General features: G+C 43.3%; 1 protein-coding gene and 2 non-coding genes across 3 annotated transcripts in view; all 3 read right to left on the reverse strand.

The window, feature by feature from the left end:
• Positions 1-704: 704 nt before the first annotated feature.
• Positions 705-18,392, reverse strand: part of WDR43 (WD repeat domain 43) — a 32,267-nt gene continuing 14,579 nt past the window's right edge. The window contains exons 8-18 of the mRNA XM_045844676.1: positions 17,089-17,260; positions 15,504-15,590; positions 14,525-14,656; positions 12,945-13,076; positions 9,537-9,623; positions 8,893-8,924; positions 7,833-7,896; positions 5,606-5,719; positions 4,844-4,913; positions 2,410-2,456; positions 705-2,311 (exon numbers count right to left, since the gene is read on the reverse strand). Of these exons, the coding sequence (XP_045700632.1) occupies positions 2,123-2,311; positions 2,410-2,456; positions 4,844-4,913; positions 5,606-5,719; positions 7,833-7,896; positions 8,893-8,924; positions 9,537-9,623; positions 12,945-13,076; positions 14,525-14,656; positions 15,504-15,590; positions 17,089-17,260 (1,126 nt within the window). The 3' untranslated portion in view covers positions 705-2,122. The remainder of the gene's footprint in view (positions 2,312-2,409; positions 2,457-4,843; positions 4,914-5,605; positions 5,720-7,832; positions 7,897-8,892; positions 8,925-9,536; positions 9,624-12,944; positions 13,077-14,524; positions 14,657-15,503; positions 15,591-17,088; positions 17,261-18,392) is intronic.
• LOC123822627 lies at positions 14,174-14,249 on the reverse strand. The gene has a single exon (XR_006786386.1). It is a non-coding gene; the product is annotated as a small nucleolar RNA SNORD53/SNORD92 (small nucleolar RNA).
• Positions 14,996-15,072, reverse strand: LOC123822626. Its single transcript, XR_006786385.1, has one exon. It is a non-coding gene; the product is annotated as a small nucleolar RNA SNORD53/SNORD92 (small nucleolar RNA).

Consider the following 18,392-nt stretch of genomic DNA (forward strand, 5'->3'; position numbering starts at 1 on the left):
AGTGTTCTTGCCCAAGACGTTCACACCACACTCTAGTAACAATCAGACAAATCCAGACTCTAAGACACTTCTTCGACACAGCTGAATTTATGCTCACTTAAATACCGAAATCACACACACACACACACACGCACACACCACACACGGGAATGTGCTGGGTAAACCGAGCACTGGCAACCACACACCGTGTGTGATCCTTGGTGTGATCACAGAACTCAGTTCTTCAAAACCAGGAGCTGGAAACAAGTACCAATCTCACAAAAGGCACCATACACACAACTGTCGTCTAGATTAGGAGCGGAACGACAGTGGGATCCCTTGTAACAAGCCTCATTTAACACCGGATTTATCTGAAACAAAAAACCATCAGTAAGCCATCACCGCAGTCCCAGTCTTCGGGCAGTCAGGTGCAGGAGGTCCGGCTCACAAACCACCCAGCAGCAATGACGACAGCTCCAGCTCGTGGTCCCGCCAAGCCCCCGTGGCTGTGGGACCCAGCCACCCGAGGCCGCATCAGGAACCACGATGTTACGACGAAGTTCTTGAGTCTGTGGCTTCATTACTAATCGTAGGTTACACAACACACATTGAAAGCATTTACCTGTTACTGCCAGTGGGGCAGGACTGCTTTCGTACGTGGAACCTTTCCACCACAAGCCCACGTGTGGCCATTTCTCCACACAAACCACAAGACAAGCAATGGGTAAAGATGAATTATTTATTCACTTTACAAAGAGAATGGTATTAAATTCCCATAAACAGCTCCATTTATAGACAAATATAACTGTACATTTAAACAGCAGCTGGCCCACACGTTCTTTCCCAAGATGCTCGTACAGCCCCAGCTCTACCAGTTGAACACCGGAGTCTCCGTCCTGCCAATGATGGTGAAGCCCCTCAGGGACCACGGTGTTGGGGTTTACCTAGTCACAGGTGGGAAAAAGAGAACCGTCTCCCCAGCCCTTCCTCAGGTGTTGAGTTTCCATCCGCACACTTCCTAGACAACACTAAACAAATACTGGCTTGTTCTTAAAAAAAAAAAAAATTACTGATAATTTGAAAAGGCTTTTGTAACACACCAAAATACTTATTTATACACACATAAAAATCTTGAGTCGGATTTATTATTTTAAAGGTAAACAGACACCCTAACACTGCCAGAGTGGGAAATGAAAAGGAAGAAAAACATTAAATTACTGAATTATAAAAATATTTTCTTTGGAAAAAAAACTCCAACAAGGTTATACCAGTAATATCTAAAACCAAGGAGAAAAAAAATAAACAATTGTTCTTTGATCCATTAGTAATTTAAATAAAAATGAAAATATCTTCAAAAGCAGCTGTAACAGAAATTTTCAAAGTTGCAGGTAATGAGCACTTTTAAATCTAGACACTAATGATTCTTTACAGGTAACCTGCAGTCAAGAAAAATCCTCAATATGGCTAACTCTTTAGGTTTTAATTACCATAATTTTTGTATCTTTAAAAAATATTTCACATGACAGCTTAAAAAATAAGTGGTCGCCCTCGGGAAGCACTCCAAATATCCCATCTGACTCAGATCAGACCCCACAGTTAACAGGCCCGCTGGGGACACTGGCGATTTCATCTTCAGTCACAATCATTTTCACTCATTTGCTTTTTCCCTTCATACTTTATGAAAATGTACCAAACAAAAACCCTTTGTCACTAGTGCTGCTTCGTATCTGGGTTTGGTGGAAGGTACCAGCCTGGGGTCAGAGCTGCCTCCTGCACAAAGTCCAGTTCTCCAGCCCTACCTGGGAAATGTCTGTACCTCCGCCGAAGTCAATTCTCGCGGTGACCAGGTCACCCTCGGATATTACATTATAAAAATATACCATATATTGGACACTCATGTCAGTATATTGCAGAAAATGTGTCTACTTGCTGTGTCAAGTTTATTAACATTCAAATGAACCTCGCTCCTATGTACACAGTTAAGTCTTGCTCGGGCAGCAAGGTGGCGGGGAGCCACCATCGGGAACTTGGAAATGTGCAGCGGCCCTTGACCTCGGTCCCGGAGACGGCCGTCCCCAGGACACGGCAGCACTGGGCAACGAGGGCCAGAGCATGCGCCGCCCACCGGCTTGCTCTTCTGTCTTCACTCTTCTTCGCTTCCGTTTTCAGGATCTAAATCAGAATCTCCATTTAATTCCTTTTCACTCGCCGCATCTCTGTCCTCACCATTTTCATCTTTTTCTTCTGAATCCTCATCTTCCTCTTCGTTCTCTTCGTCAACATCCTCATCCTTTTCACTTTCTTTCTCTTCCTCGTCTTCGTCCCAGTCATCCTGGCAGAAACATGAAGCAGGGAAAACACTCATGAAGGCCTTGTTCCTCCAGAGTAAAAGGCCTGAACGACTTACACACCAGCGAACAAATTACTCACGTCAGAGTCTTTATCTATTTCATCATCGGACTCCTCTTCAGAAGACTCTGTAAAAGGGGGGGAAATCCAGCCTTAATTTTGTGATCAAAACAGAGGGCAAAGCCCTGAAAACTAACAAGAATCAAATACCTGAATTTACTTTCAGAAATATTATGTTCAACTATGATCCATGTAAGAAGTTACATTAGTATTTTTATCAGCATAAACACATCACATTATTCCATCAAGATTTCATTAAGCAAGACCAAGTACCACAACCCTCACGAAATCCCATCTTAAGGAACACAGCGGAACCCTGACCGGTGGGGCTCAGCTGGCTGGGCGTCCTCCCGCAGGGCGGAGGGTCGCCGAAGCATCTGCATCAGGGCGCATGCCCGGGTCGCGGGTTTGGTCCTTGGAGGGGGTACCTACGAGAGGTGACCAACTGATGTTTCTCTCCCTCACTTTCTCCCTCCCTTTCCCCTCTAAAAGTAAGTAAAATCTTTTTAAAAATTAAAAAGAAACCCACACACAAAGACAAGGACGTGGAGACAATGGAACCCTGTCCTGCGCGGATGGGAATGCAAACTGGCGCAGCCGCTGTGGAAGACAGTATGCGGTCCCTCGAGAGATTCAAACCAGAACTGCCACGGACCCAGCAACTCCCCCGAGTCCGCAGGGAAGGGAGACACAGCAGGGCCCGCGCCCCGCGTGCGTGGCAGCCATGTTCACGACAGCCCAGGCTCGGGAACCGCCTCGGTGTTCCCAACCAGCGAGTGACTAAGAAGGTGCGGCGCGTGCGCACGCGCGCACACACACACACACACACACACACACACAATGGAACAGCCATAAAAAAAGGAAAAAACAAAAGAAACCCTGCCATCTGTGACAACATAGATGAGTCTTGAGGGCGCTACACTGAAAGGGATAAATACTGTGTAATCTCACATGTGAAATCTAAAGTAACCGAACTCACAGGTACAGAGAACAGTAGTTCCCAGAGGTGGGGAGTGAAGGAACTGGATGAAGGTCAAAAGGTTCAAACTTCTAATTATAAATAAATACTACAAGTGCACATCATGGTATGCTTTTATGTCCTTCAGTTATGTTTTATAATTCACAAAGGTTTTGTTTCACTTTTTAGATGTATTTCTAGGTACTCCATAGTTTCTTTTTGTTGTTGTTTTTTAAAGATTTTGTTTGTTTATTTTTAGAGAGGGGAAGGGAGGGAGAAAGTGGGGGAAAGAAACATCAGTGTATGGCTGACTCTCACGTGGCCCCCACTGGGGACCTGGCCCGCAACCCAGGCATGTGCCCTGACTGGGAATCCATCCAGCGACCCTTTGGTTCACAGCACACGCTCAATCCACTGAGCTACACCAGCCAGGGCTAGGTACTCCATAGTTTTATGATTGCTATGAATGAAATCTTTTTTCCTCCTAATACATTTTCTGACTGTGACATACATTAGTAAACACATTATTGGGATGTAATAATGCTATAGATTCCATTTTTACCTATCTTGGTATCCAGCAAGCTTGATTATCTATACATCTCTTTAATAATGGTGTGTTTGTAGACTCTGCCGTACTTCCTATATGGAGAGGGATAATACCTGCAAAGTTCAGTGTTCCAGGAATTTATTTCTTTCACACAGTACTAGGCAGGACCTCCAGATGCAATAAAAGGTACATTGATTGCCTTGCTCCTGACTCTCTGAAAATGCTTCTAAATTTTGATATAAAGGAAATTCCTTCAAATTCCTAGATTGCTTATATTACCAAAGAATGAGATACATTTGATTTTACTGAATTTGTTCTATTAAAATATGCAGTATTCCCTATTAATCTAGTAATATGGTGCTACATTAGATTTCTCGATGCTAAATCTTACAATCTTTAAATAATTCTACTTGGTAATGACTTAATTACTGAAGCACTTCTATAATCAATTTGCTACTTAGGATATTTAAAGGTTGATCTAAAATGCTATTTTCTTCACTTTCTTTGTCTGACTTGGAGTAACAAAATGCCTAAATTGTATACGGCAAAAACAACTTATTCCTTGAAAGATTAATAAAGTTCACACACAAAACCTCTGCATCTGGTATCTTGTGAAAAAGTTTTGATTAAATCAATTTAATGCTATTGGCTTATTCAAGGTTTCTATTATTTTAAAGTTAATTTTGGCCATTGATGTTTCCTAACAAATCACCTGCATCATCAGGTTTTTAGTGTATTGGCATAAAGTTCGGTCAGTGTTCCACCTAAATCTCTTCCACACCCGGTGCCCTTTTTCTTACTGTTACCACATTTGGCCTACGTTTGCTGCAGGCTTGCCCATTTTATTAGAGAAGGGGTGTCAACCGTGGTCTTACAGTGACAGTTTTACAAAGGAAGGTAACAGAACTAGTCAATGTGAAAAACCATCTGCCCTACACCCCACGCTTTACCTTCCTCATACACCAACTTTGCCTTCTGTTCAGGACAAGGCATTCCTTTTGTTTTTTCTGAAGCTGTTACCTGAAAGATAGTAAAATGCAATTATGTCGTAGAGTGTAAGTTTATCTTGAGTATCATAACCCAACCTTCTCCAACAATAAACTCACCCTCAACCACCATAATGGATGAACTCAGCGTAACATGCACCAACCACAGGGCAAAAACAAGACTCAAGTACAGCAAGGAAAGAAGCACTCTGTACAAGTTGAAACCCCTTTAGCCCCCCAGCTGGTGTGGCTCAGTGGACTGAGTGCTGGCCTGTAAACCAAAGGGTCACTGGCTCGATTCCCGGCCAGGGCACACGCCTGGGCTGTGGGCCAGGTCCCCAGTAGGGGGTGTGTGTGAGAGGCAACCACACACTGATGTTTCTCTCCCTCCTCCTCCCCCCCTTCCTCTCTAAAAACAAATAAAACCTTAAAAAAAAAAAAGAAAACCTTTTAAAAAGGCGATCAAAATGTCTTCCTGTGCCCACATTTTTTTTAACTATTTAACTATCCTGTAACTTTTCGTTCACAGCACCACTATCACCCTAACCGTTAACAACTGAAGTACAATGGGAAACTGGAGTAAAAGCTGAAAGATGCACAACTGAGTTCCCTGTTGAATACTGTCAAATATGTATCATTTCCGAGTCAGACACTGGCTCATGGTTTAGCGGTTTCTCACTCAGTGAGACCGGGAGCTTTCAGTGCACCAGTCTTTAGTTTACTCACTTGTGTGATGAGAAGGATAAGCTTTCCATGAAGGTGGGAGAGCTTCTGGAAAGTTTTAACTCTGCTCTCCATTAACTGGTATAGCGTCCCCAGCTGGGGTACCAGGTCAGGCAACTACAGGAAGAAAAAAACCGTTTGACACCGTTATGACACGACACACACAGTAAACACAGACCGCGCTCCGACGCGCCTGGGCACTGAGCCGCCGCGCTGCAAGCCCTTTGCTGGCACTGCCGGTGGCAGTGGCTGCTTGCGACCCAGCCCAGCAACATCTCAGATTTTCACAGGCTTCCAAAGTCCTAACAGCAAAATATGACACAGTTTAAAAAATAATAATGTAAGATCAGAAAGGGAAACTGCAAGGCAGGACAAAGAGTAGGTGAGACTTCTTTGTACTCATCACACTATTTCAGAGACAGTCCATGTTTAAGGGAGACAGGAAATAAAAAAATATCCCCACCACATACCTCAGGGCTAAAGGGGGTTCCCTCTGAAACGTACTCCCTGATAGTACCCCATTATCTACCGCAGCTACTAGGCCCCAGCAAGCTAAAGGAAGCTTTTCCCAGCTTCCAGAGACCGCCAGGAGAGAGTGACAGGGTACAAAGCTGGCCATAGGGTATTTCAAACATGCTGTAATTAATCCTCTGAACGATGCTTAAGAAATTAAAGCAGTTAATTTTGCGTCTCCAGAGCTACAGATAAAGGGACCCTACTCCTTACCCTTAATTAGCCTTACTTGTCCTCCCGACATTTTAGTATAAATAAAAGTATTTCATTCAAGTGTTAAACCTTAAATGGCAAATATACACAAAAATAAAAATGAAGTTTAATGTAACTGCATTTCAATTACCATCATCTCCTTTTTATGTGTCCCTGTTCGGACTGCAGGCTCCAGGAAGACAAGGGTCAGAGACCTGTGCATGACCAAAGCGCCCAGGCCTAGACCGTCCTCGGCTTAGAGAAGGCCCTCGACGGGGTCTGATCAGGAACACAGAACGACAGGAGAGGCAGGAGGAAAAGGCTACTTGCTGAGCAGAGAAGTGCTGGGGGCTGTCTGTCCTCTGGAGACTAAATGCGTTTTCTACGCTTTTTGAACATTACTCAACTACTACCCCGGTAGTTACACCCTAGGCGCCGACTCCACAAGGAGTTCTACTACAAGTTCTCCTAAGACTCTCTGCACTTCTAGGCAGATGATTTAGATTCCAAAACGAATGTTGTCTGTTCATCAGCCCGAGTCCTGAGACCTGGTGCTCCCCGTGATCACTGGGCCCAGCCCCACGCTGCTCAGCCACTCTGCTCATCTCCACCTCCGATTCACCCCACGGTTCCTGACAGCAGGGAACTCTACATCTCTTCCCTCGTTCTAACATTCTAAGCAGAGTCCTCATGGACACACAAGGAACAAACTGCTGGCTGCAAAGCAGCTCCCCCGGTAGTTTCTCCCTGTTTCAAACTGCTGAGGGCAGGAGGAGCCTGAGATGGGAGTTGGGCAAAATAGTGGTATGAAACGAAGTGCTATAGTTTAAAGAGCAACTAAAAATACATGTAAACTATCCACTATACTCTTTTAAAAAACCTATTGCAAAGTGACAAATAATCCAAGAAAAGAAAATTTCTTCTACCTTAAAATGTAACTGATTTAATGGTGCGGCAAAGAACCCAACTCATACTCTGACACGTAACATTCTTCCTGTGTGGCCGCAAGACGCCGTGCTCCCTCCCCACCATGTGCGCAGACTACCGAGAGCTGGGAGCAGCCCCAGCAAAAGGCCACGTGTTGAATGCGTAACTCAAGTCATCGTGGTAACAAGCTACCTTTTATCCTCCTGGGACCAGGCATGGCAGACATGGTAGCACACATACAAAACTTCTAAAATCAGCTACGTTTTTAAGAGGGAAGAGGAAAGACACATACAATATAAAGATATTTTTCTGAACAGGTTACAGATATAGAAAACCATCTGAAGGCTAATATGTCAATATGCATTCACCTCCAAGTTCTCTATGAACATGTTTTTTTTAAATCCGGGAGACAAAAAGACCAATTTATAAAAGACGACAACGGTGACATTACGACACTGCACCCGGGGAGAAACAACACGCTCTAGAAGCAGCAGCTGGTGGCCGAAGGGCAGAGGCAGAGAGGGCGGTTTTGGTAAGCAGTCAGTTCAGGGTCCTTATCCAAGTCAAACTGTTCAGCAACTGTAGCGGAATCACTTACTGTGGATAGGTACGAGGCATGGACTGTCAACACGCATTTCAGCCACTGGACCATTAAAACAGCACTGAAAAAAAGGGAAAATAATCCAAGTAAACCAATGGACGCTAATTCTAAATTAAATACAACTGAGTTACAAAGTTAGGAAAACTCAGGCAAAGGGAAGATCTACAAATTGTGCTCTGAGAAAATGCCCACAACAAAGAAACCGCTGCGAATTCAACAGCTCTTACAGTCCTTCGTGACTATTTCAGGTCTGTATAATATACCGGTCTCCTGGGGAGGCAGGGGGAGGTGAGACAGACTGGGAAACAGGACAAAATTCCCTTCCTTGAAAATGACCGGAGAACAGAAATCGGGCTTCAGTCATAATGCGCTGCTATCAGGGCCCCAGCCTGGGCCCCACTGACACTACACTTCACGTCCAGAACACCTGAGCCCGTCCTCTACTCATCGTCAGGTACAGACGGCAAGATCCCCGCACCAGCATTGAAAGACCAATGTAGGCCAAAATGCAGGAGGCAGGCCTAACTGATAAATTCTTTAGCTTTTCTTTGTGGAAACTATCAGAAAATAACTTAGAAAGAAAAACTGCATTATTACTGACACTAACAATACTATATACTAAAGCTTAGGATCTCTGAAATACCAACTTCCTATTTAAATATTTAATCATCAGATTATTAACCAAAAAGACCCACAAAATTTAGTCTTCTGAAACATATTGCCTCATGCTGCCTTAGCAGCTCCCAGAGGTCAGGCAAGTTCTGCAAGTGGCAATTTTACACCAAATCATTAAATAAGACTAATTTATTAAATGAGCTATTAATAAAACTAAAAACCCTACACAGGAGTTTTCTAACAAAAAAAAAATAAGATTTTAGGAATAATCTTTCAACCTAAAATGTGGAGAGAACAGTATCTGACACTTGAAAGAGCTCTTTAAGTCAGAACTCGGGGCTCCCTACTGTATCACCCCATGCCATCAGACGTCGCTCTTTTTCAACAGTCACCTCTAAAATATTTACAAAAGCAAAACAATTAAGTCACCTAAACAGCTTACCTATTAGGGTGTCCTTGCAATCTCTTTGTAAGCTGAGGGGAGAGAAGCAGAGTCAGCCACAGCAGGTCGGGGAGAGCCCACCCCGTCACCCCGGTCACACGCACACCCACGGAAACAAAGGAACGCGATGCCCGTGCTAGGAAACCATCTCTCCTGAATGTGCAGGTGGCCGAGGTGTTTAACCGGCACAGCTGAATCTGGAGATGCATTCCCACAATGGCAACCATTACCGGATAAAATCTAGGCTAGGGTTTATACGAACAAATGCCCAGAATGGGCACGGCCACAGGGACCGAAAATAGGTCACAGGATGCCAGAAACTAGGGGTAAGGGAGAAGCAGAGTTGACCAACGAATTTATGATTTCTTTTCGGTGACAACTGTACATTATAACCTGTGAATATACTAAAAAACACTGAACTATATATTTTTAAAAGATAAAGTTATGGGTTCTAAATTGTATCTCAATTAAAAAAAATATATAAAAATCGAGGTAAGGCAAATATTGTTGGAGCAGATCTAGTATCTATCATCCACTGTGAATACCCAGCTTGCCTGCATACTGCAAACCCATTTCCCTAAATACCAGACCTAGTCTTCAACTCCCAGCACGAGAACCTTCAGATGAACCGAGTGCTCAGTTACCTCTTGCAACAATGGAATAACAGCATGCAGGGGCATCCTTAACACAGTCCTCCTTATTAGGTTTGAATTCCTAGTTTGAAGTACTTTCTGTGAGAAAATATAAGAAGAAGCATACTCAGAAGCTAAGAACACTACAGAAAAATATAGTAAAATAACTTTAAAAGCTAAGCAATAAAATACCAACTTAATTTTAGCAAATAAAGACTGCAGAAACTACCAGAAAAGCCCACTCTTTAGCTATCAGGACATTTACTTCAATAAACAGGTTTCTTCAGCACAAACTGGTAGTTACAAACAGTCATGGGGATGCAAGTACAACAAGGGGAATACAGGAGCCACAGAACAGACGTGCAGGACCATGGACAGGGACCGCTGTGTGGGGGCTGCCTGAGGGAGCAGGCGTGTGGCTGGGTCAGGGGGAACAAAGGGGGAAAACTTGGGACAACTGTAATGGCATAACCAATAAAATATAATTTAAAAAAATAAAATAAACAGGTTTCTTCTCTACAAATTCTAAACCTTCACAAACTTAATTTTTTTTTATATGAAACAGAAAAGAACACCTCTGAACATTTAAATACAGATGAAAAACTTGGGGAACTTTGGAAAAATTCCCAAACCTTCATTTTATGAATTAGAGGATGTATCCACAGAAGAGTAAGCAAAACATACTGAAATCACACATAAAAGCAACAAGCATTTTAAAGTTGTGTCAACTTCTTCACAATGAGAAGATTGTATGATGAGTGCTTTGAGGGTGTTTCAACTAGAGAAACCCCATCTCCACCCCAGGGGAGAGGAAAAGAAACAGAACTGATCAGTCCTGATCCTGGTAGGCCGTTCAAGTTCTCCAAACCCTAGATGCCTCATCTCTAAGAGAGGGTGAGAAATAAGAGCCCTTCCAGGTGTCAAAATCCTGACTTCCCCTTCCTCTTGAATACTTTGAAGTACTTATTTTTTCAAAAGGGTTTGCTCCTAGAGGAACTTCCCCAGTGGCTGCTACATGCAGCTTGGTGGTGGCTGTTGCTATGAAGGTCACGGTCAAGAACTAAACAGCACAAGTACCAAAGGACAAGATACAGAATGTTGTCATTTCAGAATTCCCTACAGATTTGATTTGCTTGTAATATCTTTACATCAAGCCCATCAAGTACTATTTAAAACCTATCACTGGCATAATTACATTGTTCCTTATGCAAAAGAAGTAAGACTTTTTATACAGTCACTGGGAAACTGAGAAATGGACTGGCCTGATTTAACAGTCCCACTTAACCTAGTATTTTCATTTTCACATAATCAGAATACCAGACCCAAAACAGAATGATCAGAACTTCAACAATAATTCAGAAAGTGCCTGACGATACTCAACATTCCTGAAGTCACCGCCTTATCAAAAACAGTCATCACAAAATTCTAATAATGTGCAAGTTAAGGGGAACATTCTGTCTAAGCAGTCTACAAACTATTTTTCAAGATGCAGCACGTTTTCGTTAAGGTCCCCAGTTTTCACGGGCTGTTCACCAAACCAGCAGGCTTCACTGTCCTGAGCGGCCAGCTAGGGCCGCAGCGCTGCGCTCTCGAACCTGCTGCTGCACACTATACCAAAAGCTTGGTTTAGAAACCGTTCAGGAATGAAGGTCTGAAAAATAAGTTTGTGAAATCCTCTAGTGCTCTAAATTAACATGATCACAGAATTTGTTATCCAAGGGGTACGTCTGAGAAGGAAAGGAGTTACTATGAATAATTACAGCAAGGGAAGAGGTGGAATCCACAACTGCCACAGGCAGAGGAGAGTATCATCTGTGGCCCAGCCACAAGTTGTTCCAGACTGCGGGGCAGGGTGATTCTTAACAAGCTCTCAGACAATTCTTATACTACCCACTAGAGACAGAGGCTCTATGATAAATTTTCAAATTTAAAAGAAGCAAACACGATGCAGTATGCAGATGATGCGTTAGAGATGTGTACACTTGAAACCTGTATGGTTTTATTAACCAATGTCACCCCAATTCAATTTTTTTAAAAAATCTTCAAAAATAAATAAATAAAAATAAGTTATCCCAAACCAAGTAAAATCATAAAATGGATACAGGAGTTAGCATTACTTTCTGCCGAGAATGTATTTAAAAAACAACTTTACGAACCACAGCCAAAACTAGCAAGAAGATAATATTGACAATGAGTTTCTTCTTTTACAATTTTATTGTGTTATAACTGATGCATAATAAACAGTGCACATTTAAAGTACACTATTTGGCCCTAGCCAGTGTGGCTCAGTGGATTGAGCCCCGGCCTATAAACTGAAAGGTCACTGGTTCGATTCCCAGTGAGGCCACATGCCTGGGTTGCAGGGCCACGCCCCAGCTGGGGGCGTGTGAGAGGCAACCATGTATCTCTCACACATTGATGTTTCTCTCCCTCCCTTCCCCTCCCTCAAAAATAAAAAGTAAATAAATAAGACCTTTAAAAAAAACTGTAGTAAAAGGGGCATTATTTGTGCCAGACCCTGTATGACCACAAACTATTTTAAAAAGTAATTTTAACTTTTTAGACATGGTTTCCTATCTCATTTTGCAAAATCACCTTAGATAAATATAAAATATTCCCATTTAAATCAAAATATAAATAAAAAATAAACTATTCATCGGTTACATATTAAAACCACATCTTTACTACATGATACTGTAATATCACTGAGTCACTAAGAATAAATGCACTTAGCCACATAAATTGCTATAAGCTGATCAGGCAGTGCTGAAATACAATTTTTTACACTTAAATTTTTTCTGCAGACCACTGTCAAACTCTGAAATTTAAGACTTAATTAAGTAACTTCATACAAGCAGTCACCAACTTACAAGCACAGCAATCCTAAATGCCTCCCTTTATACAAAATTCCTAGTACCTTTACCTCTAAATACTTCATAATGTAACCCCCAACCCTCTTGAATTTTTCCCCAAACCTCCTACCCATTGCCAAGGTTCCACCTCACCGGCCCCTCTCACGGCCAGGGGGAAATAAGTTTCTGGAATCCAGAGTAAAAACTCAGGAACGCATTTTCCTACAGAAAAAAATATAAATTGTGATCTAGAATGCTGAGTATTATAATTCGGGCACAATATGTTTAATAAGGCTTTTGTGAACTAAAGCCTAAGAACCTAGTAACAATTCTGAACAATATTTCTATGAGAAAATGCATTCCAGGTTCAAAATAATTTCATACAATCCCTTTGTAGGTTAGTGACTGTCTGTATAATGCCACCAAATGATATATATTTGACTAAACTCACAAAATATTAATTCAAAATGGCTATGTAACATGACTATTAACTCGGAATGTGCTGTGTCAATCATTTCTAAGAAAAATTAACCATCTTAGTTCATTTAAAAACTGCTGTAATACTTACATTTAGCATCTCAAGATCATTACTTTCTAAACCCTGTGCCAGAAGAACTGGAAAGCTATTTGTCTGTGGAAGGTCATCCTTTTCTTTCTTTGATTCTATGTCCAGAGCTCCCAGGCGTTCTTCAATGCTGACCTACAGAAGAGAGACGCCCTGTTAATGTCAACCAGACCAGGCCTAAAGCAGTGTGGTCAAATTACTTTGTGCTTATGTCTCAGGAGACAAAAATCACTGACCGATTCACACCTCAGCCCTGAAAAACACAAGCATGCTCCTTCTCGTTCCGAGAGAATCTCTTTACCAGAAAGCCCATGTTGGGGAGAAGTGTAATGTCTGCAATTCAAGTTTCCAGAGCCTAGTGAAAAAACAACTGCCCAAGAAGCCATGATTAAAAATGTAACTCATAATGAAGATTCAAAAAAGGCAAGGGCCTGGTGGTATCTGATCACTAACACGCAAGCGAAGACCTGTTCCACAGAAGCTCCCGCCCACAACTCTCCCTCGCCATCGCCCTAGACCTGCCGAAGGAAACCGGCACTACTGCAAGAGCACAAGGGTAGGCATGTTTCCAAAACGACGTTTAAATTGTTTTCCTATTCTTCTCTTTACCAATCAGTTCCAGACAGCGATTTATTTTCTGTAAGACGCTATACTACAACCAAGTTTCCTTGATAAGTATCTAAAATAAAGTGCAAAGAAGCATGATGAAATATGCTATACAAACGTAATTGTATAAAACTGATCCCTTATAGAACCAAGTCTAACTAAATCAAAACATAATGTTCTAGGACTGCCCAAAGCAGAAAGAGATGCTTTGGTGACACCTCCTGTTTGGGTTACCTTAAAGTGCGAAACACATAAACGAGGCAGGAGGAAATTAAAGGGTTGGATCTGAGCCGCTAGTTAAAGAAAGTTAGCACACTATTTTTAAACACAGATATCAAGTTATTGAAAAACAGTTTTATGAACTGAAACCCACCATTCAACAAAAACATTTAAATCAGGTAAAGAAACGTTAACAATTTTCTCAATGATAAACCACTTAAAATGCTCGATTCCTCACACAACAGTGGGACAGGTGAACGGAGGATGAAAAAGAGGACTCCACACAGATGAGAACAGCAACCAGAGAAGGGTTTGGGAGTTGGGAAAAAATGAGGTTTATAAACACTCCAAGAAGCTCTACTAACGATCACTTTTGAAGACTAACTGGCACTCGTGGCCCAGCCGGGGCGCTCAGACAGCCAAGAGAAGAGGCATCACTGGAGCTCAGCGACATGCGAAACCCAATGAAATTCATCACAGCAAGCCCCGGCTTCTTCTGTTCAGTTATATTATCCAGCCCACCTAACAACTGACCAAAACAGCTCTTTCTTTAGTTAGTAACAGTGCTGCCTTCTCCATCAACAGTGGCTTTGTAAGCAAGCCACTTACTGAGTCTTATAGAAAGGCCACAATCTGGAACTTCAGAACCTACACCACTGGGATGACAGAGGGCAATAGCAGCAATCTAAGTTTCTGAAGTTTCAACTCCCAAGGAATCACACATTTCAAACTCAAAAATGGTCAGGCAATTGTATTACCTCATTTTCCCCTAATTTTCTCTTGCTCTCTGCTTCCTTGGTTTGTGCAGGAACGGGCTTGATGGCTGCGTGATGGCCAGGCACCCCAGGCACCAGAACTTTCGCTTCGGAGTTCATCACCGGTGTTCTCACCTGTTGACCAGGAACAGCAAGGGGGTGACAGGAAATTATGCCTTGACCACCACGGAGAAAACCAACAGCTTTTAAAAGGTTTTTCTACTAGACAGAAAACTTCACATAACTAACTTAACATGACATGAGTTAAAGATAAATTTTAACTGAATATTGACAAATAAGCTTTTAACTTATAATCTGTAAAGTCATAGTTTTAAAAGCATTCACAACCACCTAAGGACAAAAACCAGAAAAAAACCAAACCTACAGATTACACAGGAATACGCTGATGTGAAAATGTCACAGAGGAAAGCTGTGTATCCTACAACCACCGCCTGTCATTAACCTTTGCCAGAAATGCTCAGACAGCCAAGAGAAGGTGTCATCTCTGAAACTCAGCCAGAAGCGAAACCATGTGGGTGTCATCACAGCACGTCGTGGCTTCCCTCTCCTCACTCCACTGCCACACGGGAGCCTGCCTGCAGCTGCTACTGCATGTTCAACATAAAGCCTCGTGGTGATGCTCTCGTACACAGTACTAAACTCCAGCCCCACCATGGTTTTCGGTCTTACCCCACCCCAGAAAACAGCATTCCTTGCAACAAAGCTATGCTCCTTTAAGCATTGAGATTGAAAAAATAATTTTTTAATAAATTTGATACTGATGTTTACGCGATGATCATGCACAGCGGGCAGGAAGAACTAAATCCAAGGTCTTCAACTTCTAGTCATCTATCCACTTACCCACTTGACCAAGAGCACAGAAGTGAATACTTAGAGGATATGAAAGAATCTAAACATAATGTTACATAACAATTCAAACCACCCAAATCTTCTTCTCAACTTCTGTATGTAACACACTCACCTTTGTGATTGCTGTTTCTACTTTTGGAGCCCAGCAGTTTGAAATATCTCTTACCAAACACATATGAGATTCTTTGGAATTTAAAGCCTGAAAATTGTAAAGGGGGGAGGGGAAGAGTGTGTCAAACAAAGCATGAAAGACGCCTCCCCGTACACGTTTGTAACAACACAGGAGAGCGTGGGAGGCGCCCACGCGGAACGGCGGCCTCAGACTGGCGGCGCCGCGGACACGGGCAACCCCAACGACCAGCACGTTCACTTCCCTCAGTCTCGGGCTGCTCCCCTTTCTCACACGTGCCGTTTAAAAGATCACCCGATTTTCCAAATGGGACAGACTTAAAAAAAAATCACTTCATCGCCCTGGCAAAGAATTACTCTGGGCTGAAGCAGAAGGGCCCTGCCCTCAATTCCCCGCCGCTGACCCTTCCCTGAGCGCGTCAGAGGCGGCACTGCCGATGGACACAGCGCGCTGAGCGGCTCTCTGGACACGGCGCTACACAGCGGAAAGTCAAGTGCAGCGCAGTCCGCACGTCCCCATGAACCTGTAAGGTTGTATGCACTTCTCTGTGCCCACAGAGTCAGTCAACCAGTGTCCGGAAGGACACAAAACAGACGGGACTAAGTGGCTGCATCCGGAAAGGGTGCTTAGCAGGGTCCACTCATGGCAAGACTTATGTTTACAACCTAACAATTTTCTCTTTTTTACCAGGCCAAATCCATGTATTAAATTTAAGATTTTAAAAATTTTAATGTTTATTGATTTGAAAGAGAAACATTGATTGGTTGCCTCTCATCTGCACCCCAAGACCAGGGATCGAACCCACAACCTAGGTGAGGTTCCTGTCAAGTCCCTGACTGGGACTTGAGCCCCCTGAACTCCCAACCTTTGGGTGTACAGGTTGAAGATCCAACCAACTGAGCCACACTGGGCTTTAAAAAGTATTTTTCAATAAACTCAACAAGAGCTTTCTTGGGCAAGTCTCTCTGAAGAGAGCCTTACTGAATCCATACATTATAAATGCAAGCCCAAGAAATCGCCTACTGGACACGCTCCTAGCTCACCCAGTCTCTGAAGAAACTACTGTAATCAAAAAAAGTCAAATCACTGAACCACCCGTTTCATTTCCACTTAGAAAAGTCAATGGGTGCTATCACTAAGGGCTCTTTCATTAGGGTTTACCTTTCAGGTAGCTGGGCAAAATTCACCTGCATCTGTGTGGGTAACAGCAGCCACTAGGTACGTGTGGCTGCCAAGCACTTTAAAACGTGGCTAATTCAGACTGCGATGTGCATTAAGTGAAAAACACACACCAGGTACAGTGCTCGGTACACCTAATAGAGAAGCAGGAATCAAACATCTCAAAGAATGTTTACACTGACCAAGCATTTACATATTTTGGACATGCCGGTTTAAGTAAAAGTATACATACAGTTCTCACAAATTAAAATAAACCACCCAGTCAAGGGTTCTTCAGGGAAAACATGTGACTTCCAATAAACAGATCAATGCTCATTCTTTTCCATAAAAACCATTCTCCCCCACAGACATGTCGACGCTGCTTCACTCCAACGCAGCGTCTACGTACCACTCGCTCAATGGTGGGCTGGAACCAGCTGCCGTACACGAGCAACAAGGACATTTTGTCTGAACAGAAACCAGCTGCTAGGACAGGGATGGGTTTTGGTGTTGATTTCTTGCCTTTCCCAGGTGTGGATATCTGAATTGTGCAGTTTGAAGTCAAAGGCTTTTTGCAGTATCTAGAAGTAAATAATAATAGTAAATAATCAGAATATTTAAAATAGCACCTAATAGTAATAATTTGAAGTTGGCATACAATGTGACCCTCCCTCTGGCCTTTACACTACCATCGGGTGACCAGGGTCCCCACAGCACTAGTCTTCCTGGACTTCATCTGTCCCCACCCCCGCCCGCCCACACTCAAGACCGCACCACCAGGATCTTCCCTTGCCCCCATCTGCCCTTCTCTCCCACTGCGTCCGCTCCCACAGGAGGCCCGCACTCCCAACAGCTCTCCCACCGCCCGAGCTTCAGTCCCAAACGGCTCCGTACATGCCCGAGTCGGTCCCAACTCTAGTTGCTCCCAACCACTGAAAGGCTCACCATGGCTTCAGCAACAGAGCTCCAGGAGCAAAATTATCAGCAAAATATAATCGACAAAACTACATCCTCCATGTCTTGTCTAAGGGCGCGCTTCACCGTGCTGCACGCCGGCTCACTGTGGCAGCCCTCTCAAGTTGCAGCTGTCTGCCCCCCGACACCCTCTGTGCCAGGGGCCTGGGGCATGGTTCAACATGCTTCTTGTGCTTGTAATGCTCAAAGACAGTCTCTCTCCCTCCTTCTTCTCTAAAACCTTTAAAACTTGTCACCAGATATCAGCCACCTCCCTCTCCTGCTATCACCCAGAAACCTCTGGGCCACTCGCCCGCATTTCTCAAAAACTTTAGTGGCTCACTGTCATTCTTTCCAACACTCCTCTGAGGAATTCCTTTCTTGGTGGTTTCCATATCCAGTATGCAGGTCGATGATCCTTCTCACACCCTGTCCTCTCGGTTCCTTAACCTTCTACCTCCAACAACTGTGTCCCTCGCTACATCTCAGCCTCTCACTGCTCACACCACAGAACCTTCTGTACACCCTCCGTAATCGCAATGGGAAGCACACACTATCTATGTTGCCGATTCAGCCCTGCTAGTACCTGCACTCTGAAGCCATCTCCATCCAGGGTTTTTGGCCTCTGCTTTGGCCTTTACCCCTCTGGAGACATGAGACAGCATGACTTAAAAGTTAATGTCTTAAAACTTAGGTCAAACCCCAACCATCCTCTGCATAAAATCTGTCAACGGCTTACTACTGCCTAAAGAGAAGTGC

The sequence above is a fragment of the Phyllostomus hastatus genome, unplaced genomic scaffold (assembly GCF_019186645.2).
Source record: "Phyllostomus hastatus isolate PE091 unplaced genomic scaffold, TTU_PhHast_1.1 phas_contig_402, whole genome shotgun sequence".
Taxonomy (NCBI): Eukaryota; Metazoa; Chordata; class Mammalia; order Chiroptera; family Phyllostomidae; genus Phyllostomus; species Phyllostomus hastatus.